Raw genomic sequence first — 25,153 nt, 5'->3', positions numbered from 1 at the left:
TTTATCCACGTCAATCAATACATAATCAATAAAATATATCCACTGATCAGGTTTTTTTTCTTTTTGGCACTATGAGCGAAACTCCAAATCACAAACCAAGTGAACACGCTTGGTATAATATCCAAAGGTTTAATCTCCAAACTTTATGACCACATTGGACACACTGAGACATATAGAGCAGTGGGAAGGGGTGTCTGATGCAGGTGGTGTGGGTTTGGGAACGAATCCGAGATTTAATTGCTTGTGTACTCCAGAAACCAATCGAGTTAGGGACAAGGTCCTTCTTACTATCCAGATCAGTAGAGGGAATGCCTACTTACATCTGCAAATTATTTTAGAAGCTAACATTTACGGCCAGATGGGCCCTGGCTCAGCCATGGAGAAGTAACACCCTTTATGAGTGTAATGATAGAAATGAGAAATGTAGAAAATATAAAAAGTACATATCTAATGGACAAACCCATACAGATCAGGCATTCCATGAAATCCTTAATTAAATATGTGTTTACTTCTTGTTACAAGTAAAAACAACACAATTTTCATTCAACATGATTTATTAAGGAGTTTGATAAAATGTCAAATGTAACAAATTAAGGCTGAATAATACCAGCATTCATTCTTTGTAAGCTTTGAGTGATGGTAGCACTGGTACATGAATATAACTGAGATCATCTTTCTTTTTAATCCACATTAAATCGGCATGAAAGTGTTAACACCAACTCTGACAAGAAAAAGAAAAGAATATTTTAAGTCCAAAATAAAGAATTCCAAAGATATGAAAACAATAGGCAAGAAACGCATAATAAAATAATAGTGATATTTATGAACCCTCACATTATTCAACATTGAAAAATTCAAGTAACTCTTGAAAACAGAGAAAATGAAACTAAACTAAGTTCGCACAACTTCCTCAAAGGGGACAAAATATTATATTTATGAATGACAATTATGTTTCTCTCTGCAGAAATAAACTTTAAAGGACCACTCTAGGCACCCAGACCACTTCAGCTTAATGAAGTGGTCTGGGTGTCAGGTCCCTCTAGGATTAACCCCTTTTTTTTATAAACATAGCAGTTTCAGAGAAACTGCTATGTTTATACTGAGGGTTAATCCAGCCTCCAGAGCCTCTAGTGGCTGTCTCATTGACAGCCGCTAGAGGCGCTTGCGTGTTTCTCATTGTGAAAATCACAGTGAGCAGACGCCAGCGTCCATACGAAAGCATTGTAAATGCTTTCCTATGCGACCGGCTGAATGCGCGCGCAGCTCCTGCCGCGCATGCGCATTCAGCCGATGACGTTGCGAGGAAGAAGAAGAGGAGGAGGAAAGCTCCCTACCCGGCGCTGGAGAAAGGTAAGTGTTTAACCCCTTCCTCTGTCCAGAGCCCGGCGGTAGGGGGACCCTGAGGGTGGGGGAACCCTCAGGGCACTATAGTGCCAGGAAAACGAGTATGCTTTCCTGGCACTATAGTGGTCCTGTAACTAATAATGCTCATATTAACAAAAAAAATCAAATGTGTACATTTTGACACTATTTAAATAAAAATTATTAGAATGTTATGGTATCTGACATGAGATATTATGGTTTTATTGTGTCATAGATACCGTGTTGCCTTCCAGTTGTCGGCTTCATTCACGGCCGTTGACCTCAGCAGCCAACTTGTTTGAAGAACTTTTCCTCCCGTTGCAGTTAAGAAGCACTGACCAGTGAAGACTGTTATTGAATCTGTAACATAGTAAGAACTACATTTAGGAGAAATAGCGTAAACTTTAAGTAGTGATTAGCTGCAAAGATGATTCCCCACACCTGTTTAGTGGAAGTGGCTATAAGAAATTTGAACTTAGGTCTGTTGGTTGCTGAGGTTTTACCATTCAGCCACAAGGAGGACTCAGTATTTCCTGCAGTACTTTCTATAGAGTACTTCTGTACTGTATTTGCTACAGCTGGCTCCACCAACCCACCAGCTGCAGTAAATTTGCAATAACCTCCTCCCTTAACCCCTTAAGGGTGGAGCCAATTGTACAAGTTGGGATCAAATCGAAACGTTAACAAACCCTGGAATTTGTGCCGTATGTTGTTCAACCATAATTCACCTCTTTCATATTAAGTGCACCCACGCTTATTATATTCCATTTTGTTCAGGAGAAACATGGCTTTTATTTCATATCAAATATTTATATATGGAACATAATTGAAAGTGAATACAATTTTAAAAAGTATGAGAAAGTAAGAAAGTGTTATTTTTCAAGTTCTGCATGGCATTTTAACTGTGAATGTCATAATACTGTAAGCTTTTAATGCAATAAAACACACATATTTGTATTCAGCAATGTCTCACGTGTACCACAGTACCCCTCATGTACAGGTTTTATGAGTTTTTAGAAACTTACAGGGGTCAAATAGAAGACTTTCCCCTTTTTCATTGAAATTTGCCAGATTGGTTGGCAGGGCCTATGTTGCCTTTGAGACCCCCAGAAATGAAAATGAACCAATATTCTTTGAATTTGATGGTGGTTAAGTGGGCTGAATAAAAAGGAAATTGAGTGTAGGAGAAGAAATGCATAAATATGTGGGTTAAATAATTAACTATAACATGTCTAATGGATTGTGAGAGGGACCAATAGATAGGTGGATGACTAAATGTGAACATAAAAAAGATGTGAATCAGTGTGGTTGAATTTATGGATAAATGGATTGAAAACCAAACAGACTGATGTATAACAAAAACACAAATTATTGTGTAGTGAAATTACCTGAAAATGCCCATTTGACAGCAAATCCAAAGGACGGTTCATTAGACTTTTGCTGAAATCCAATGAGAGGTGATATTAAGATAGTTGCATTAGTGGCTGACACTGCCGTCATGTAAGTCCCATTGAATGTTCCATTAGAGCTTGGAGGGTTTATGGTCATGTTAGACCCTAAGTCATTTTTCCAGCGTCCATCTAGTGAACACTAAAAAGAGAACAAGATATCCAAAATCAGTTTTTAAAATTAATATTAAATTATACTACATTAGTGCTAGATTTATTTAAATTCATATAATACCATTTTTGTGTTAAATTGTTTTTATTGTGGAAACAGAAGATAATGTGTACACAGCATATCCAAACTTTTACAGCATCATCGCCTACGCAGAGGCTCTGCGTAAGTAGCACATGTAACAGAAAATATGCCTTCGCAGAGGCTAACATGTATCGAAGCTTTACGTATTCTAAACTTTCAACGTGATGCTCGCTTAACAACTAAATAATGTGCAGCATTAGCCTGTTTTGACTTGCAACATTCGGGGATACTTTTCTGCTCTTACATAGAGCGGTTCGTAGTGTGTGTGTGGTTTGTAGTGGTGTATTCTAGCGTGTTTACCTAGCTTATTCTTGCCAATAACCTGTCCCCGCTAGTACTGTGCCTTCGCCTGCGCGGGGGCACTGCTTGAGTATCAAACATGGTAGGGAGACGTGGTCGTTGAGGTACTCGTGAATTGTATCTTTGCATTTCTGTAGCATTTTATGTGGTACCAGCCCCGCAGCCTGCGTGTTTGCTACAGTCGCCTAGAAAGCTCGTCATAGCGGTATACTCTTTTGTGGCTCTCCGTAAGTCAGTACTTGTCGTTTGGGTGGTCTGCAGTGGTGAGTGTGTATATCTCCGGGGTCAATATCAGGTGGTATGCGGTCTTGGGGGTTCGGTCCCGTTCAAGGTTTCCTAACCTGAGTAATGCATCTGTCTGGGGTGTCATTGTCGTCTGGGTCTGTGATCTGTCAGGTTGATTAAAGCTGTCTGGGTGTTCCTTGCGTTGTATACTTCGGTGTTGCAGTCGTTGAGTTCAGTAGAGTTGGGCCGGTTGGCTTCTGCTCCCTGTGTGTTCCAGGACTGGGCACTGTGCGTAGTTATTTTTCTCTCGGTCAGTCAGGAGCTTGGGTCTGTCTGTGAGGTATCGTGTTGGGGCAGCGTTATGGTTAGTTCCTGCTCGTGTGTATGCTTCCCCTGCCTCTCTATGACCCTGTGTCCATGGGGAGGTGTCGTCTGGCACGCTGGCTGACTATTTCTGTATTGTCTTGTTTCCTCTGATGAAAGGGCCTTGGAGGTACGCTTTAGTAGCTGCGATGGTATGTTGGGTAACAGTAGGTAGTGTGTGAGTTCCCAGCTCGATTCCCATGATCAGCAGGTGTGTGGGTAGGGCGGTGTGATAGCGTGTCTGGGTCGTTGTATGTGAATGTGGTTAATGTCCTGGGTTGGGTAGGGGAGAGGTCTTATGTGTCAGTGAGTGTGCGCCCCCCGCCGTCGCCCCAGGTTCGCCGCCTCCCGGGGCCTTGTTCCGATGCCTTCTGAGGCTGTCTATGCCTCCTCTCTCCTCTTATGGTGCAGTGAGGTGTTGTAGAATGTCGTCTGAGTTGAGGTGGCGCGACCAGTGAAACCAGCGCTTCATGTAGTTATCCCTTTGTTTTGGGGAAGTCGCCTTCATGTCTTCGTATCTTCTCGTGTCCTCCACTTCCTCTACCCAGCGTCTCACTGGTGGTGTACATGGCTGTCTCCAGAAGATGGGGATTGTTGCCTTGGCCGCGTTGAGCAGTCTCGGGATGACAGATCTCTTGTATGCTGGCGTCGGGATTGTGGTGTGGTGGAGGAGGAAGGCAGCCGGCGTCCGCTGCAGGGTTTCACATCGTGTATCACTTTTCGGATCGTCTCCCAGTACGGTTGGATACGGACGCAGTCCCACCAAATGTGTTTAAATGTGCCTACCGCTTCCGAGCATCGCCAGCATGTATCTGGGATCCGAGGGTCTCTGACGTGGAGGTGCGATGGGGTTATGTACCACCTGGTGAAAATTTGGTATGAATTCTCCTGCAGCCTCGCCGAACCTGGCGTTTTCTGTACATGGGTGATGACCTTGTCCCAGTCTGCATCTGTCAGGGGCTCGTTGAGATCTTACTCCCAGCGTCTGATGCATGGGGGTGCCAGGAGGTATCTATTTACTATGATAGCTGAGTAGATCTGTGAAAGGGCCCGGGTTGGTTCCTGGTTTTGCGTGCACATCTGTTCGAACTGCGTCAGCTCTCGCAGTAAGTACGGCTGTTGGGGTATTGACCTGGCGTATTGTACTATTTGTGCTCTCGCTAGGGTGTGCGTGAATGTATGCGGCTGGTCTGGGAATAGCGTGGTCGTTGGGTGGACAGCGAACGGGCGTTGGAGTACGTCTTTGATGCGGAGAGTCGGTATGTGTCTGGTCAGGCCCCGAAGTGGTCCCTGTTCTCCTGCGGGGAAGTCTGGGTTGCCTCTCAGTGGAAGTAGTGGGCCCGGATCCGTTGTTAAGTATTGTTTCGTGCCCTGTCTGTGCCATATCTTCATGGTCGCTGTAACGAACGGGTTCGTTATTTGTAGGCGTCTGTATGCGGCTTTTGTGATCCATGGTAGGGACCGTAGGTCGTAGTTGGCCGTGTCCGATTCCATCCGGGTCCACAGTTTCGTGGTGCATTCCACGTAGTATTTTTCGAAATCGGGGAGTGCCAGCCCCCCTCGGAGTTTGGGCAGCGTCAGTTGGGCATGTGCTATGCGCGGGGACTTGCCCTTCCATACGAACTTGCGGACTTCCGACTTCAGGGTGGAGAAGAAGGAGTCCGGGGCCAGAATCGGTACCGTCTGGAAGATGAAAAGGAGTTTTGGAAGTAACGTCATCTTGACCGCGTTCACCCTGCCTAGCCAAGAGATATAGTACGAGTTCCATGTTCGTAGTTCCTCAATCGCCTTCTGTAGTATAGGAATGTAGTTGTGGTCATACAAATCAGTTGAGTTTGGTGTGAGCCAGACCCCTAAGTATCGCATGTGTTTGCCGCACCAGCGATATGGGTATTGCCGCTGGAGTGTCTGCTTGAGCGTGTGGTTAATGGAGAGGCCGAGGATTTCAGACTTCGAATAGTTAATTTGGAGGTTCGAAAGTCGTCCATAGGTGTCGAATTCCGACTGGATAGCTTGCAAGGACGATTCTGGAGCCGTGACTACGAATAGGAGGTCAACCGCGTAGGCTAGTGTTTTATGGTGCGTCCGACCTATCGTCATCCCCCGGATGTTGTTGTTATTTCTGATTCTGTTTAGGAATGGTTCCAGTGATAGAGCGAAGAGTAGGGGTGACAGCGGGCAGCCTTGCCTGGTACCATTGTGAATCTGGAACGGGTCCGTAAGTGCCCCGTTTATCCGAATGCGGGCCGTTGGGTGTGTGTATAGTGCCTTCACCCAGGAGAGGTAGTTAGGTCCGACGCCGAGATTCTGGAGTGTGCCGAACATGAGATCCCAGTCCACCCTGTCGAACGCCTTTTCGGCATCTGTGGACAGGAGGAGCACTGGGGTCTTCAGTGATCGAGCGTGGGCTATTATGTTCAGGGCTCTGATGGTATTGTCCCGTACCTCCCTCCCAGGAATGAATCCTGTTTGATCCGGGTGGATTGTCTTGGGTAGGAGTGGGGCGAGGCGTGCCGCCAGAACACTAGCCAGCAGTTTGAGGTCCGCGTTCAGTACGGAAATTGGGAGGTAGCTCGGGCATAGCATAGGGTCCTTGCCTTCCTTTGGGAGAAGGGTGATGTTCGCTGCTGTGAACTGAGCTGTAGGTGTGGCCCCTTCCAGGATTGAATTGAGGGCCGTCTTAGTAGTTTTGGGAGGAGATCTGGGCCGAAGGTTTTATAGTACGAGAGAGGGAAACCATCCGGGCCTGGTGCCTTGCCCATCTTTGCCCTTTTGATGGCGTGTGCCAGTTCCTCGGCAGTGATGGGTGCTTCCAGGTTTTCCCAGTCGGAGTTATCTAGGTCGGCCCCGTTGGCCGTGTCTAGATAGCGCTGGATCTCTTCGAGTTTAGAGGGGCGGGTTTCCCCGGGCGCACCCTGGTGCAGGTGGTATAGTCCTTGGTAGTACGAGAGAAACGCGGAAGATATCTGATCCGGGAGGTGGAGGGGTCTCTGTTGCGAGTCCTTGATTTTCGGGATGTACAATTGGGATTTACGTTGTTTTAGTAGGTTCGCCAGCAGCCTCCCACATTTGTCACAGTGTTCATAGATTACGTGTTGAAAGTGTTGGTATGAGCGCTGTATCGAGCGGTTCAGTAATGTGGAGAGCTGTCCCCTTTTGTCGGTCAGGTCTCTGTACGTCTCCGCGTCCAGGGTACGCTTGTGCCTGGCTTCCAGGGCTGCTATCTCTGTACTGAGGGTCATTGTTGCCCGCGTTGCCTCCCGCTTTCGGGTGGAGCACAACGTAATTAGCTGTCCCCGGATCACGGCTTTGTGCGCCTCCCAGCACATCAGGGGCGTCGTGTCCCCTTGTTCGTTGTCCGCGAAAAAGTTCTGTATGGACTGCCTGGTTTTGTCCACTGCCTGTGCATCCGAAAGGATCGATTCATTCAGCCTCCAGGAGGTTTGCCGCGGCCTGTATAGGGGCGATTTTAATTTTATGCGTATAGGGCAGTGGTCAGACCAGGTCATGGGTAGTATTTCCGCCTCCTTGAGGAGAACAAGGCTGTGGTGAGGCACAAGAAAATAGTCCAGTCTAGAGTACGTGGAGTGTGTCGCGGAGTAGAAGGTGTAATCGCGAGCCGACGGGTGTATTGCCCTCCAACAGTCCGCGAGTTGATGGTGATGGAGAGTGCGGAGCGTTCTCGCGTTTCTATTGTCGAGTGTGGAGCTTTGCTTGGCCGTGGAGTCCTGTTCAGGGTGTAACGCCAGGTTTAGGTCACCTCCGATGATCAGGGTGCCTGTCGCGAACTTCATCAGTGCGTTGAGCACCGTGCGTAGGAACTGATGTTGCTTCGAGTTTGGCGAGTAGATATTAGCGAATGTGTATGTCTGATCAAGGATTGTACCTTTCGTGAAGATGTATCTGCCTTGCTTGCATCTGAGGGTGGCTTGTTCTATGTATGGGATCCGACTCGAGAATAAAATGCTCACTCCCAGTGCGCGGCGGTCCGGGTTGTTACTGAAATAGCCCTGTTGATAGTAGCGGTCTTTCAACGCTGGGGCCCGGCCTTCCTGGAAGTGCGTTTCTTGTAGGAACGCAACAGACGCCTTGTAATGTTTAAGGTCTCGCAAAAGCCTGGAGCGCTTCTCTCGTATGTTAAGGCCATGTACATTGTAGGAGACGATTGAGAGATCCTCCCGGGCGAATCGGTCTGACCCCGGGGTCTGCATCTCCGGAGCGACCATGGGGGGGCCGTGTGATTGAATGTAGTGAGGGGTAGATATGTCTGACTAAGGGGGTGGCAAATGTGTGGGTATCGGTGTGAGTGTAGTCGCAGCCGGGCGTGGATTCGAGTCAGTTTTGGTTTTGTTCGCTACGTCCGAACCTGTGTCCTTGTAGGTTAATGGACAGGTGTCCCGGTCTTCAGGTCCCTAACTCCAGCTATATGCTGGGGTCGGTCTGTTTCGGGAGTGGAGTTTCGCCCCTTCAGCGGGGGTTCGCTCTGTCCTATTCCTGTGGGGGCGGCAAGTAGCTTGGCTAGGATGGAGAGTCTAGCCCTGCTCTGCCGTGGTATATGCCACTGTGTAGTGGGTCCGGTAGAACAGTTTGTCTGTTGTGGAGTGGTCTTGTATATCAGTCTCCTGTGTGGCCTTGGGTTCAATTATTCTGCTGCACCCTTCGTTGTGGTGCAAGTGTGGGTCTTATGCTGCATGCTGACTATTAAAAGTCGGTGGCTCAAGTTCGGTGTGTCGCTATCTGCCTTGGCGGTACCTGTGTCTTGGGGATTCCCCTGGTAGGCGTTGTGGTGTAGGTACGGGATTGTGTAACTAGGGTGGGAGGAGTGTTCTTGCATCTGCGGTCGCATGGGTGTGCAGTGGACAGGGGGCCAAAAGTGCGACCCCTGGTGTGAGACTTATTGGGTGTGGGGATGCTATGGGTGTCCGGATGTCAAGGTGGTTTGCAGGCTATGCTACAGGTCAGTGGGTGATCGGCTACCCCTCCATGCCTCTGTGGTTCTCACCCCTGTCGTGGGTGCTGTGCACTGTGAGAGTTAGCAGATTCGTGTAAGTGCATTCGGGAGCGGTGCGTCGTGGAGAATAGCTGTCCCAAGTCAGTTTGTGGGTTCCTTTGGGTCTTTCTGCAGTAGTCGCCCCGCTATCCGCTCGATGGAAACAGGTTATCAGTTAGGGCTGTCTGTGGCTGTGTAGCCTCCCTCTGTCCCTAGGGTATGCCTTCCACCCCCTGTTAGAGTGGGACGTGCGCCAAGTGGTTGTGCTCACGTCTCTTTGCGGTGGAGATGGCAGCGCACGCGTGTAGTCCCTGAAACCGCATGTTGTGATCACTATCCCCGTCAGTATGTCGACATTGGCCGGGTGCGCCATACTAAGGTAGCACCTAAGGTAGCATACTAAGGTAGCACTAAGGTCCCACCGTTTTGCTGAGCGGTCTTGCCCCCAGTAGTGGCGCCGTAAGGCGTCTCGGTCGGATCACTGTGTGCAAGGAGCCCCAGTGAGAGTGTTGCATGGGCATGAAGGGACCCACCCTCCTCCCTCAAACTCCCCTCCCCTCTTTCCCCTTGATGCTAGCCCGTCACCCTTCCCCTGCTCCGTTGCACATGTGGTTAATGTTGTTAAATATCGTAACAGGTTTGTGAGTTCCTGGCATGCTGGGGCAATGGGGCTCGGGGCAGCGGATTATGCATGCATACTGACAGGCATCGTATTCGTGGATGTGTCACCAAGCACTGAATAAACGGAATGTCTACTGCGGGTCTAGGGAGAACATCTTGTTGTGTCTTCCTCCCCTCCTTACGTGTGTCTCCTCTCTCCTTCTCTCTGCCCTACTCGCTCGTCTCCCCCCACTTCCTGGATAGTCCCCATTCCTGACCATAGTGCGGAGGTGGATTGTGTAACCTTTCCCCCTCCCAAAATCGGTTAGAGCCCACACTTGTGGTTTTGGTGCCAGCTGGCAATCTATAAGTCCCCTCTCTTCCCGAGCTGTCTGACCGCGTGGGTGGCCCATCCCCCCAATCCCCCCACCCTAATCCCCATGCGGTTAGTTCTAAGTCAGTAGTGAGCCCCCATGGTTGGTACTCACGGTCCGTCGTGCTCTCCTGTGAATATGTGGGTTCCCTCGTGCCGCCAAGGCAGTGTTATCAGGTGCTGTGGTATTACTCGTGTCTTGGGTGGCCAGGACGCCATCCCGGTGGCGTTGCAGCTGGGGTCTTTGCTGGCCTGGGTCCTGTCTTTGCGGCCGCTGGGGTCCGTTTGGTTGTTGCAGGAACGACCTTGCCAGCCAGTTGGGTACTGCGACCGGTGGGAGTCCCAGGGTGCGCATAAAGGCATGGACGTCATCTGGTTTCCGGATTATCAGGTAGTCTGGGCCGTGTCTGGCGGAGAGGGAGAAGGGATAGCCCCAGCGGTACTGTATGCCGGCATGTTGTAGGGCTGTGGTTATCGGGCGTAGTGCGCGTCTGGCTTGTAGTGTATAGCGGGAGAGGTCCTGGTAGATAGCAATTGTCTGGCCATCCATGCGGATGGTCCCCATGCGTCTTGCCGTGCGTAGTATTTCTTCTTTCAATTGGAAGTTATCCAGGCAGCACACTATGTCCCTGGGAGGGTCCTCCGGCGCGGACGGGGGTCTCAATGCTCGGTGGGCCCTGACTATGCCCAGTCTGGGCATGTTCTGGTTGCCTAGCACTTGACCAAAGATTTGTCCGAGGAGCTCTGGGATGTTATCGGACAGGCCTCCCTCTCTCACACCGCGGATGCGCAAGTTCATCCTGCGTCCACGGTTATCCAGATGATCCACCCACGTGGTAATGTGGGCAATGTCCGCTTCTTGTGTGGTAACTGCAGTGTTAGTTTGTTCCAGGTCTGTGCGGAGTGCCCGGGTCTCTGCCTCCGCCACAGACATCCTTGCCTCTATATTGGTCAGCCCTTAATTGGGCCACCTCCTCTCTGACCACGCGGCCCAGGCGGTCTGAAAGGGCCTCAAAGTCCGTTTTAGTTAGGAGGTTGGGCAGTATTGCCCTCCACTCACCGTCCTGCGGTTGCTGTGGTTCCGACAGCAGAGAGGGTGTTGGCGAGAATCTTGCGGGAGTGGAGGAGGGGGAATCCCTGGTCGGGCTCGCGGCCTCCATCTGCGGCGCTCTGTCGCGGGCCGTCGAGTGTAGGAAGGACCGGATTGACTGTTCGCCCGCCGGTCCCGTCGATCTCGGGGTACCGGAGGTCTCTGCCAGGCGTTTGCGACCCATTTCAGGTAGTTTCGGCCGTGGGGTGAGCGTATTGCGCCGTGTAAATGCTGGTGCCACGAGGAGCTGGTCTGTTATGCGGCCATGTTCTCCGGCCGTCGGACACGCCTCCCCCTAATACCATTTTTGCATGTGACTATAATACTGAAATTTCAAGGGAAAATGCCGAAACAAGTACGGAATTTAGAAATAAACAGTATAACATTTTGCTACGGAATGCAATTTATAGATCCTCAATTTTTTTTTTAATTTTTTTTTACTAATAAATGAGATTTGCACGACCAACGAACTTCTATTATCTTCAAACTCTAACACTGGCACACTAGCAGTTTTTAGCTTTCTCTTTCATTAATGAGTACAAACTGAAAGTGAAGTCCAGAATTATTGGAGTGAGGGGGGTTGTCGACAAAATAGCTGTACTGACGAAGGCGAAAACACGTTTTTTGACCTGGCATTAATTAAGGTGTATTTGTATTGAATTAATAATTAGTGACGGATAGATCATATATCTTTCAAACAGAGTTTTAAAATCTAATTTGGCAAAACAACTTAGATTATATAATTCTTATAATATTCTGGTACTTAAGTTTAAATAATGTAGGCTCACATGTGAAATTGCAGTCCTCCATGTTTAACTCTTGTTGCCTGCAATGGGGCAGTGTAGCACTGTGTGTCAAAGCTGTGACAGGTTAGTTGTCAGGGAAGTAGAAGCTCCAATATATGCAGCAAGCTGCTGGGCTACATATGAACGATTTCGTGGTCATTAAGGGTGTAAAAAACACCCAATTTTTTGTGTCTTGTGTTTGAGCAACTAACAAATATATATTGTAATAAAGACTGTGTGGATATTATTTGTTTTGCCTTTTTATCTATTAGGCAGGGTGGGAGTTAAAAGTAAATGGTCAAAGGGATAGATACGGGCATGAACCCAAAAATATCAGAGTACATTTGGAGAAGAATCCCTGACAGAACAAGATGATGAAAAAGTACTGATACAATATCTAAAAGTTCACTTTTATTATTATATTGTTAAAAATAAATGTGTCAGTAACTAGTGTGAGTCGTGGACACAATAAGTAAGTGTCTATAGTAATTCCAAATATTGTCCTAGTGTGACAACAAAATATATACAAGGAAATAAAAAAAGTATAAACCAATAAATATAAAAGGTACAGATATTTACAATGAACTGTGTGAAAAAAAAATATAAGGAAAATATAATAAATTACTATCTACAGTGAAAGGAATATTTACAATAGATAAGGGTCCAAGATTAGTGGAATCAAGCAAAGCAAATATAGAGCTAAATCACTGTGTCTATATTTTAGGAATTTATCTCTGAGTAACGCTGGTTTAGATTTGCTATGTATACAAGATACTTTGTATGTCACCAATGGATACAGTGCGATGTGTCCATAGCACTGTTTGTCAGAGCTTCTGTTGCTAACATAACAAGAAAGCAACAGAATATTCAAGTTAGTGAGAGACCAATGTTGCAAGGGATGGGGACCCTCCACTAAATAGCGCTCTGTAGATATACGTACATGATATACTGCAAGTCTACACCAAACTTCAAGTTTTAATGAAATAGTGAAAACACTGTAGCGTTAAATCTATCACTACTAAGTATATAATGTTTAATTCGCTACTGTAATATGATAACTATGCTCCAAAGGAATCACCTATTCTGTGCCTTCGAGGGCACCTGCTCGTTGACACTGCTATTGTAAGATCCGAGGTCTGTTAAAAATCCTAAGCTGTGCCTTGAAGGGCACCTACGCTTGTGGAGCAAGCAGGAAACTAGCTGCCTTATGAGAGGAGCAGAGTTAAAACCATCTAGTGTTACCAGTGCTGGAAAGAAAGTTTGTAGAAAATATATTGCAATTTCTGTCGGTTGGTAGGTAAATAAATTCAGCTTCTGGTAGTGCGGCTCTTCAGGGGGTAACTGGTCTCGAATTATTGAGGTTTAAAAATGGTGCTGTGGGAGATCATTGGTTATATTGACTGACCAATGAGCAGACAGAATAATGGATTGATGGTTTGAGTTCACCAATCGGAGCCCAGAATAGATTTCTGGACAGATAATTTGTATGAAACACAAAGTCTTACTGGTCCTTGAGTCTCAAAAAAAGGAGACTTCTGTTAGCTCAGGTTGTTAACCATTTCAGTTGTCTACAATTTAAGTATTATGCAGCAAACCTATTAGAATCTTTCTATAGGTAGACTTTTTTATTGTTTGAAGACCCCTATTGATATAGGAAGATTTTGATACATAATTCTAAGTGTTGAGAAGCTTGATCTGCTTGTATTTATAGCATAAGGGTATAGCATCAGTGGTTATATTCTGCCTGCTTAGTGTCTATCAGCAAACTCACTGTTAATGTCAATCTGTATGATTGTTATTGCTGATGAGTAAATTCTGTACTAGGTAGAATATATTGCAGAACTTGAAATAGGAATTTTGGTTTATAGTTATAGTTATAGTTTTTCCACTGCTTGAAAATGAAGATGGTCTGGATTAGAATTGTGAAAATGTACAATGTGTTTGGCTATGGGTGTCAGTATGCCAGCGCTTTTGATTGATCCCACATGTTGTAAAATACACCGTCTAAACTGTTAGTACGTTTTACCTATGTATTGCGTGCCACAAGTGCAAGAGATTAAATATATTATTTTTATGGTACTGCAATTAATAAATGCATTGGTTTTCACCTCGTTGCCTGTCTGGTTGAGGTGAAAACCAATGAATTTATTTATTAATTGCAGTGCCACAAAAATAATCAATTTAATCTCTTGCACATGTGGCAAGCAATACGTAGGTAAAACTTACCAACAGTTTAGACGGTGTATTTCACAACATGTGGGATCAATCAAAAGCGCTGGCATACTGACACCCATAGCCAAACACATTGTACATTTTCATAATTCCAATCCAGACAATCTTCCTTTTCAAGCAGTGGAAAAATGGATTATTAACTCTAGAAAAGGAGACTTCAATCTTAGATTACTAAGATATTCAAAAGAATAGAATCTAATTTAAAAGATTATTAAAAACAAAATTCTACTATAGAGATAATAGAGTTGATAAGATGTTAACTAATAAATTAAAGAAAACAAATATCGATAATAACATTTATAAAATAATAAATGATGGCATTTAAAAAGTCCTTTTTAAAACCTGAAGAAATTGGCAATGTGTTTAAAAATGTTTATGAAAGCCTTTATAATCTGGAGGATAGTTCAACACCTCAGCAAATAGATAAATATCTTGATAGTTCTAATATTCCCACATTAACAATGGAACAGTAAAAGATCTTGAATCAACAGATTGACCAGGTTGAGGTCCAGCACGCAATTGAAAAACTAGAATATAACAAAGCTCCAGGACCAGACGGTTATACAAATAGGTTTTATAAAGTGTTTCAGAGAAGTATCATCTTACCTTAAACAGCAACCTGTAATGAACTGGCAATAAAAGGGTCGGCATCAAAAGAGTTATTAAGAGCGAACATAATACCCATTCAATAACAAGGCAAAATACATACAGATGCTTCAAATTATCGTCTGATATCTTTAGTTAATATAGACATGAAAATGTATGCTTCAGTTTTATCGGAGAGACTTCAGAAGATTTTGCCCTAAGTTATTCACGCGGACCAGATCGTTTTTTTTTTACTTAACAGAAAGTCAAATAACAATACTAGAAGGGTGGTACATGTATTGGATTGGGCCCAGCAAGAGAAGATTCCGCTTCTGACCCTGTCGGTGGATGCAGAGAAGGCTTTCGACAGGGTCGGATGGGGATACATGAGGAAGGTCTTGACTAGTTTTGGGTTAACAGGGTGGATTGTGGATGCAATTGGAACGCTATATTCATATGGTGGAGCTGCCCCAGAAAGACCCAATTTTGGGATCTTGTGTTTAAAACTATAAAGGATATTGGTAAGACCTCGCGGGCGGGATCAGGTTGTTTGGGCGGGTGATTTCTAGGCCCCGCTTGAAATGCCTTTTTGGGCTTTTGGTTATTGGCTTTTCTGGTGGCGGCAGGCCCTGGATACTGGGTTTTTATATGAGGCACATTTGGGTTAGCGGGCTCCTTGACCCGCGGGTGGGCTTGCTTGTTATGGGGAGGGTTAGGGCTTATTTTTGCTCCCGGGCCTCGCCCTGTTTCCCATGTCCTGACTCGTTGCACCCCTCTCCCGGTGGACCTTTTTTCGGGACTGCCCACCATTTTTCTTCTCATGATTCTGGGGATTGTGTCTGGTCCCTCGGTGCAGAGGGCTACGGTTATTTAAACACTGTTTTTCCTGGGGACTGGGATCAGAATGGGGAGGCGGGTAATGTTGTTTTTTTTCCTCTTCTTCTCGCTATGTATATGTTATATATCGATTGCCCCCCCCCCCCCCTTCCTCGGGGACACTTTGTAATATGGCTTACTGTATTTTGTAATACGATTTTTAGGTTCTTGAGCCTGGTCCAGGAGGGTAGGGGGCTTTATACAATTATTCACAGTTTTTCTGGGGAGCGGGATCGGAGTGGGGCGGCGGGCGGCGGGTAACGGTTCTCGGTATATTATTGCTGCTTTGTTTCTGTTTGCTGCCCCCCCCCAATGGTTTGAACCCGGGGGGTCCACTGTTTTTCAAGACGGGCTTCCTGGGCTTCACGGGCGGTGGGCGGCGGGTAGCGGTTTCCCTGGTGTTCGGGTTATTTTTGTCTCCTATCCTTTTGCATCAAGTTCTGACTTTTATCAGGGGGGGTTCAGGATGGGGCAGTGGGACCTGGTTCAAGCTATGTCCACAATTACTTTTATTGTTATGTTTATTTTTATGCTAGGTCCACTCTTAAGCCGGGTTCTGCTTCTATGTATTATTAGTTTCGGGACGGGGGAGTGGGGGCGGGTTCAGCGGTATATAGGTGTCCGGCTCTGGCACTTGCGGGATTTTTGGAGTTTTGAATGTGCTTTTTCTTTTTAGGTTCTGAAAGTCACTTGGGGACGGCAAAAGGGTCTCCCCCTCTATCTCGGTTTTTTTTATTTATGTTTTTATTTACAAAAGTTTTTTATCTCCAATTGGGGATAGTCTGGCACCCTGGGGGTGCTATTCGTGGTTGGTCTATGTTGAGGCAGTTCTGGGGCCGTATTGGTTCTCTGGAAACGCCTAGACATATTTCCCATTTGGTCCTGGCAATAGGTAAGTCCAGGCTATTGTTTTTTATGTTTTTTCCTTACTCTCTCCCTTCCTTCACTGTCCTCTCACCTCTTGTCATCCCCGTTACACTTTCCTACCCCTATTCCCTGCTCGGACCCCGGTGGGGGGAGGTGTCATGATACCCACATTGCATTCTCGAGATGGATCCGTAGAGGATCCAACTTGTGTGACAAGCCGATTCCCTCCTTCATTGCAATGCCGTTGAAACTGTTATCCCTGAATGTCAAAGGCCTTAATGCCCCGAGTAAAAGGCGCCTTATGTTTAGGGAACTTAAACGCCTGAACCCTGATATTGCTTTTCTACAAGAAACGCATATACCTAAGCCAGCAAAACTAATGTTAAGGGACCACACGTTCCGCGTTGTACATGAGGCGAGAGCTCTAAATAAGAGGAACGGAGTAGCTATACTAATTCATCATAGGTGCCCCTTTCGGATAGGGACTGTGACAGCCGATCCGGAGGGACGCTATTTGTTGCTCTCCGGGAGCTTACACTCCCACACGATCCACTTCCTCAATATTTACGCCCCTAATGTTCCATCGGCCGAATTCTGGGACGCCATGGCTCAAATTGTCAACAGCCTACCGCACGGCATGATCATTGTGGGCGGAGACCTTAACGCCACCCCGTGCCCGACAGTTGACCGGAACCGTTGCAGTGGGCTACCGAGATCTCACGGTAGAGGGAGTCAGGACAAGATACTCTGCACATTTATACAGCGTACAGGCCTCATAGACATATGGAGAGCTCACCATCCAGACGACCGTGATTTTACGTTCTATTCCGCGCCCCATGATTCTTATTCTAGGATAGATTTATTTTTAGTTAATTCGCATGCGGCGTCCAAGGCTTCTGTTTCCACGATCGGATCTATATCCTGGTCAGACCACGCAGACATTTCACTAACTATGGATAAATTATGTGTTGCGTCTCCGTGGTCCTGGAAGCTGAATACTTCGCTTTTACATGACCCGGCCGTGGTGGAAACGGTCCGTCAAGAATTATCCGATTATTTTCTCCGGAACGCAACCCCAGACCTCCGACCAGCTACGGTCTGGGCCGCCCACAAAGCGGTTATCAGGGGAATTTTTATCAGAGAAGCGACGGTAAAAAAGAAACGTAAATTGCAACTACTGTCCTCCCTTCTAGAGGCCCTGGGTCGTGCGGAAGAGAAACATAAGTCAGCCCCGTCGTCTATCACATTGGCGGACGTACAGAAAGTGCGTATGTCAGTGCGAGAGTTACTCTTGGACGACACAGCCAGGGCAGTGGTTTGGACTAAGAGGACATTCTACGAAAAGTCTAACAAAATGGACACGTTGTTAGCTAGGTCCCTCCGCCCGAGACAGGGTCACTTTCATATCACGAGCATCAAGGACGCTGCAGGTAAGCGTTGTACGGATCCCACGGATATCGCGTCGGTATTCACAGCATATTACTCCAACTTATATAACCATTCTGGAGTAGTAGATGGGGAACGACAACAGCGTGAGATCGGGGAAGCAAGAGCTTTCCTTGATCGATTGGCCTTACCAAAACTAGAGGGCGGCGATGTACTTTCCTTGGGGGCTCAAATCACGGCCGACGAAATAGACGCGGCAATTTCGTCCTTGAAGGGCAATAAGGCCCCAGGCCCGGATGGCTTTGAGGGTGGTTATTACAAGTTGTTCCGAGAGGAACTGGTACCGCATCTTGAGACGTTGTTTAACGACTTGATGAATGGGGGTATTCCGGACAGAGACATGTCGCTGGCCGACGTAATCCTGATACCAAAGCCGGGCAGAGACGACTCACTCCCTGAGAATTATAGACCGATCTCATTGATAAACCACGACTCTAAAATTCTAGCCAAGATTTTAGCGACCCGCCTGAACCCCTATTTAAATCGGCTGATCCATCCGGACCATGTGGGTTTCATCCCTGGTAGACAGCTATACGAAAACACTCGACGTAACATTGACCTTCTCTGGCAACAAGCACAGAGGAAAGTCCCTATATTGGTCCTGTCACTTGACGCAGAGAAGGCTTTCGATAGGGTTAAGTGGCCATACCTATTCGAGGTCCTACAACACTCTGGCCTCCCGCCTACGTTTATTACTGCAATTCGGGCATTATATACGGATGTCCGGGCTCGGGTCCGTATAGCGGGCTCCAAGGCTATACCGTTTGCCTTGGGCAATGGGACTAGACAGGGTTGCCCCTTGTCGCCCCTGCTCTTTGCTTTGTCACTGGAACCTCTATTACAACAAGTGAGATGCACTGATGAAATTCACGGTATCTCGGTGGGGGACCAGAGATATGTTGTGTCTGTGTTCGCCGACGATGTTCTGCTGACTCTGACGGAACCGACGGAGTCAATGGACGCGCTGGCAGTAGTCCTAGAGACATACGGTGAAATGGCTGGATACAAGGTGAATCTGCCTAAGTCGTGCGCCTTACCTATAAGTATGAGTGAGTCTGATATCGCTCGAATAGGAAATAACCACAATATTCGTATTGAAAGGCATCACATTAAATACCTGGGGATACACCTGACGGCAGACCCCGCCCAGCTATTTCAGCAGAATTACACTCCCATGATTCGCACTCTTATCTCGGATATGGAACGATGGCAGGATAAACCAATCTCCTGGATTGGCAGAATCCACTCGGTAAAAATGAATATCCTCCCCAGAATTGTATTCCTGTTCCAGGCTCTCCCAGTTCGACTCACCAAGTCTGACTTGGGTCCGCTTCAACAAGCCACAGGGAAATTCATCTGGCAAAACAGGAAGCATAGAGTTTCCCGTAATATCCTCTATAGAACAAAATCTAGGGGGGGCCTAGGATTGCCAAATTTTTATTTTTACTACTTGGCGGCCCAACTCACAAAGATAGCGTATTGGCACACCCCTCCAGATGAACGGAGGTGGGTTGACCTTGAGTCATCCCTAATGGGACCTGATAAGCCACAATTCCTTATGTGGGTTCCTCGTGAACATAGACCGACAACACGAATTGAATGCCCGGCCATAGCAAATTCGATGAAGATATGGGACATTGCATCGGTCAAATACGGGTTGTCCTCTCGGACATCCCCATTGACCCCTTACCTCAGAAACAAAGCTTTCCCCCCTGGACTATATGCCAGGGACTTCATAGGAATAGAGGGAACGGGTGTCCAACGCCTTTGCCAGCTATATGAAGGTGGATCACTGCTTCAGTTTGAGGATTTAAAGGCCAGGGCAGATCTTCGCCCTTCGGACTTCTTTCGCTTTGTACAACTCAGGAACTTTGCACAGGCCCCGAGCAATAAAGCTAGTGCGTTGCAACCGCTTACCTTCTTCGAGGCTATGTGCCTTAGGCAGGGGCGGGCTGGGCCGGGGGGCAGGGAGGCAATTGCCCCCCAGGCCGCCCGAAATTCTTTTAGGACCGGCCGCGGCGGGCCGGCCCTTTAAATGCTGCAGCCGCCGAGCGCTCTGTAAAGAGCGCTCAGACGGCTGCAGCAGCTTTTCCCTCCCTCCCCTCCCCTGTAGGTGGCCGAGCTGCACTCCGGTCCGCGGTCCCGGCCGGAGTGATGGGAAGGTGCACACTGAGTGTGCACTTCCTGTCAGTCCGGCCGGGTACAGGAAACAGAAACTCCTGTTCCGCGCGGAACAGGAGTTTCTGTTTCCTGTACCCGGCCGGACTGACAGGAAGGTGCACACTGAGCACCTTCCTATCACTCCGGCCGGGACCGCGGACCGGAGTGCAGCTCGGCCACCTACAGGGGAGGGGGTAAGAAGAAGGGGGGGGGGGGGGGAGGGGGTAAGAAGAAGGGGGGGGGGAGGGGGTAAAAAGAGGGGAGGGGGGGAGAGTAAGAAGAGGGGAGGGAGGGGGGGAGAGTAAGAAGAGGGGAGGGGGGGGGAGAGTAAGAAGAGGGGGGGGAGAGTATGAAGAGGGGAGGGAGGGAGGGGGGGAGAGTATGAAGAGGGGAGGGAGGGGGGGAGAGTATGAAGAGGGGAGGGAGGGGGGGAGAGTAAGAAGAGGGGAGGGAGGGGGGGAGAGTAAGAAGAGGGGAGGGAGGGGGGGGAGAGTAAGAAGAGGGGAGGGAGGGGGGGGAGAGTAAGAAGAGGGGAGGGAGGGGGGGAGAGTAAGAAGAGGGGAGGGAGGGAGGGGGAGAGTAAGAAGAGGGGAGGGAGGGGGGAGAGTAAGAAGAGGGGAGGGAGGGGGGGAGAGTAAGAAGAGGGGAGGGGGGGAGAGTAAGAAGAGGGGAGGGGGGGGAGAGTAAGAAGAGGGGAGGGGGGGGAGAGTAAGAAGAGGGGAGGGGGGGAGAGTATGAAGAGGGGAGGGAGGGGGGAGAGTAAGAAGAGGGGAGGGAGGGGGGGAGAGTAAGAAGAGGGGAGGGAGGGGGGGAGAGTAAGAAGAGGGGAGGGAGGGGGGGAGAGTAAGAAGAGGGGAGGGAGGGGGGGAGAGTAAGAAGAGGGGAGGGGAAGGAGGGGGGGAGAGTAAGAAGAAGGGGGTAGTAAGAAGAGGGGAGGGGAAGGAGGGGGGTAGAGTAAGAAGAAGGGGGTAGTAAGAAGAGGGGGGGGGAGTAAGAAGAGGGGAGGGGGGAGTAAGAGGGGCGGGGGGAGTAAGAAGAGGGAAGAGAGGGAGTAAGAAGAGGGAAGAGAGGGAGTAAGAAGAGGGGAGGGGGGATAATAAGAGGGGGGAGTAAGAAGAAGGGGAGATAAGAAAAAGAGGGGGGTAAGAAGAAGAAGGGGGGAGTAAGAACAAGAGTGGGGAGTAATTAGAAGAGGGGGTAAGAAGAAGAAGGGGGAGTAAGAAGAAGAGGGGGGAGTAAGAAGAAGAGGGGGGAGTAAAAAGAAGAAGGGGGGTAAGAAGAAGAAGGGGGGTAAGAAGAAGAAGGGAGTAATAAGAAGAAGGGGGTAAGAAGAACAAGGGGGGGAGTAAGAAGAACACAGGGAGGAGGGATGGTAAGAAGAACACAGGGGGGGGGTGAGAACACACAGAGGGAGGAGTGAGAAGAACACAGGGAGGGTGGAGGGGGGATGAGAAGAGCACAGGGAGGGTGGGTGAGTGTGAGAAGAGACCGCTAGGGGAGGGTGGGGGAGAGGAGAGACCACTAAGGGGCAGGGGAGAGCTCTAAGGGACAGAAGGGACAGCTCTATAGGACAGGGGGCAAGACAGGGAGCTCTTTAACACTACGCGCACACACACACACACACAATGCATCCCTATACATACACAGAAACACACAATGCATCCCTATACATACACAGAAACACACAATGCATCCCTATACATACACAGAAACACACAATGCATCCCTATACATACACAGAAACAGAACAGGCTTCCCTTACACACAGAGAAACACACAATGCATCCATTACACACACACACACAATGCAACCCTTACACACAAAGACAATGCATCATTTGCACACATACACAGAAACATACACTGCAAACCCTTACACACACATGCAAACACACACACTGTTTTTCTTACATACACACAGAAACACAATGCATCTCTTACACTCAATGCACACACATACAGACACACACCTTGCATCCCTTATGCATACAAACACAGATTCACACAATGCATCCCTCACACACAACCAGAAACACATAATACATCCCTTATACACAAATACACACTGTTCCACTACACACAAACACACTGCATCACCTGCACAAACTGGTATCCCTATACACTACATACCATAAGCACACATATTAGATAACACATAACACATCCCCTACACACTCCACTCCCTGTGAGCGAGCTCATGGGTGGGTGGAACATATAAGTGGACTTATGAGTGGGCCTTATGGGCATACTCACCGTCAGGCACTGGAGCCCAGACCTTGAGCTGTGTAAGAGGCCCCCAAAAAATGGAGCTGCTTCCAATTCTCCCAGAACGTTGAATTTTGTGACCACAGTTGCAAACAGCCTCCAGAGGTCCTGTTCTACACCAGACCAGTGGAGCCAAACTGCAGCCCATCATCATCCTCATCCAATTGTAAGTAGGCAATCTAGTATATTATTAGTGACACTAATCTATAATTTACCTCACATTAAAGGGACACTATAGCTTAATGAAGTGGTTCTGGTGTCTATAGCTGGTCCCTGCAGGCTTTTTAATGTAAACACACACTGTGTGCAGCACTGGCGTTAGTTCATATGGCAGATCATATGGGTGGGGCATTGTGATGTCACATGGGGGGGTGGCGCAATGGGCCACTTGACTGGTTTTGCCCCCCAGGCCTAAGGCTGCCAGCCCTCCCCTGGCCTTAGGGCACAGTTCCCGAGGAGCCTTATAACAGCTTTATATGCACAACTGAGCACCTCCACGTCGGAATGGGGGGACCTTACGTACATAGCCCAGTGGGAGGCGGATCTTGGTGAAGAGTTAGAGGGGGTGGATTGGCAGGAGATATGGGAAGCTGCCGCAGCCTCGTCTATTTGTGTTTCAATACAGGAGCAAGCATATAAGACCATGTTTAGGTGGTATACCACCCCGGTGCAGTTGTGCAGGATGAACAGAATACCCACTGATTTATGCTGGAGAGGCTGCGGTCACAAGGGGACTTACCTACACATGTGGTGGGAATGCCCTCGGATCACGCCACTCTGGAAGGAAGTGGCGAACTTACTGAAGGATATCTTCGGTAGGGAGATAGACCTGGACCCATGGGTCTTCCTTCTGGCCAGACCTCTTGAGGGCTGGACCAGGACGGAACTGAAATTGCTGAACAATGTAAACCTGGCAGCGAGGCGGACAATGGCCCAGGTATGGCTTCAACCTTCCCCCCCCCCCCTCTTCTTAAGGTAATACAAAAGATTAAGGATACGTTCCTTATGGATAAACTCACAGCGAAGGTCAGAGGCACGACGGCGAGGTTTGATAGAGTGTGGGCACCATGGATAGACAGTGGCGCGGGTGATTAGGTAAAAAGGAAGGGGGACCCGGACCACCGCTCTCATTTCTTCCAACACCTATGGGGGAACCGGACGCTTACATACCAGGTTCCCTTAAAGGAGAATGATTTGGGATCCCCTTCCTGTGCTTCTAGCAGAGGGTAAGACCCTATTGGCTGGCACTGAGGTCGGGTGACTACTCCTATCATGAGTGGCTACATCTCCCCCTTGTCAACAGGCTTGTCAGCAGGTGTTGTAAATAGTTATTTTTTTAATCCAGAGAAGGATATTAAAGATTGCTCTTGTTTAATTAAACAAACTGATGTTTTGTTTAGTTTTTTTGAAAAAGGGCACATGTATTACGGTAAATGGATCAGCATTTCCTTTTTAATTTTTTTTTATAAACAATAAAAAGATATGGCTTATTTTTGTATTGCTTATAAAATTGGATTTGGTCCCTGAGAAAGCCCTTTGCAAGGGAAGAAACGCGTAGGACCTGTTTGAATATATATTTTCTCTTCTTTTATTTGAGGTACAGACGATTTTCTACTATTTAACCTGCAGTCCCTGTGATCCTTGCCACGTTCCACTGCTATTCCTGGGATGTGGAGAGAGAGTCTACAGTTTCCCAACTCCCACAATTCAGAGAAGGATCCCTAGAGGATGTTTGACATTTTCCATCTTGTGAGTTTTCACTCTTTAAAGCGCACAATACTATTTGTAACTGTATTACACTATGTTGTTTCATTCTGATATAAGTGTAGCTGGTTCACCATTTTTTTTTGTGGTATACATAGATTGCCTTAAAAGGAAGTTTGCTGGGAACTCATTGGGGGGGCTGTTTTTCTTAATAAATCCACACCAGTTAAGTATTATTTCTTGGTGAAGGGATTTATTGCTAAATATCTATTTAGATACTGGGAAATGCATGTTCGTTGTCTTTGTGGGTTGTATATATCATAAAATCAGGGCCAGTGTGCTTGAGGGCTACATGGGACCCCATTATCACCCTATGCAAGACATACAGGGTTGCTCACAAAAGTGAGAAATTAAGATAAATCAAAAGGGAATTTCGAACGTAAAGCCACAGTAGCTGAGCTACAAGCATTGCTGAGTTAGAGAATGTTTCCATTTTGCTTATTCTGACCTGAAATTTAAAATTCACTTTAAATTCACCTTGAATTTTAACTTTAGTGAATAACTTTGATAACATCAGAAGGAGGGGGTATGAATATTAACATTTATACAGCAAATTTAAATTTTATACTTCACATCCATGGGTAAAATAAGGATGGAGATCTACTTAGGCCATAAACTTTTAAAATATATCTCTCTCCTCACAGAATTGAATAGTGTTTAAAACAAGAACACATGACTTAGCCAAAATAACGGGGATTTAGTTACAGTATTTGATCTTGCATTGCATAAGCCTGCCACATCACCAAAGTACCCCATTTTAGCATGCTTACATATAAACAATTAAATTGCATATCAGCACTCTAGATCTTTGTTTAAGTTCCGTTCTTTATTCCACTTATTCCATCACAAATTACAGACTTAACGTTTCAGTTCAAGGTTTGAATTTTCTTCAGGCCGGTTAAAAAAAAAATAAAAATTATCTATATCTATCCATCTACAAACTTCCCTAACATACTGCCTTACAGAAACACACAAATGGAGAAAGGGAGAGTGTAGTGTAAAGGAGACTCTATCGCCTTCCAGCTTATACCACTCTTTCTATCTGTTTCTTACCTGGTTACTAGCATGTGCACCGATGGACAGCAGAGCAAGAACCAACACTTCAAACAGGGCCATCCTCAGATGTCTTCTTCTCAGTGTATCCTAAGCTTTGGTTTCCTGAGCTCCCA

General features: G+C 47.3%; 1 protein-coding gene across 1 annotated transcript; it reads right to left on the bottom strand.

Annotated features, from left to right (window-relative positions):
* Positions 1-536: 536 nt before the first annotated feature.
* Positions 537-25,153, bottom strand: LOC134612420 (avidin-like). Its single transcript, XM_063456773.1, has 4 exons — positions 25,038-25,153; positions 2,751-2,952; positions 1,602-1,722; positions 537-721 (listed from the first exon to the last, which is right to left on the bottom strand). Exons 1-4 carry the CDS (start codon positions 25,098-25,100, stop codon positions 691-693), a joined length of 417 nt encoding a protein of 138 aa, XP_063312843.1. The 5' UTR covers positions 25,101-25,153; the 3' UTR covers positions 537-690.

This window comes from Pelobates fuscus, chromosome 5, assembly GCF_036172605.1.
Source record: "Pelobates fuscus isolate aPelFus1 chromosome 5, aPelFus1.pri, whole genome shotgun sequence".
Lineage (NCBI taxonomy): Eukaryota > Metazoa > Chordata > Amphibia > Anura > Pelobatidae > Pelobates > Pelobates fuscus.
This window is presented reverse-complemented; position numbering and strand designations above follow the sequence as displayed.

Coding starts and splice junctions, on each gene's coding strand:
- LOC134612420 (XM_063456773.1), bottom strand. CDS start 25,100: ATGGCCCTGTTTGAAGTGTTGGTTCTTGCTCTGCTGTCCATCGGTGCA. Junction 2,953..25,037: donor GTGCACATGCTAGTAACCAG/GTAAGAAACAGA, acceptor TTCTCTTTTTAG/TGTTCACTAGATGGACGCTG. Junction 722..1,601: donor GACAACTGGAAGGCAACACG/GTATCTATGACA, acceptor TTTTCTTGTCAG/AGTTGGTGTTAACACTTTCA.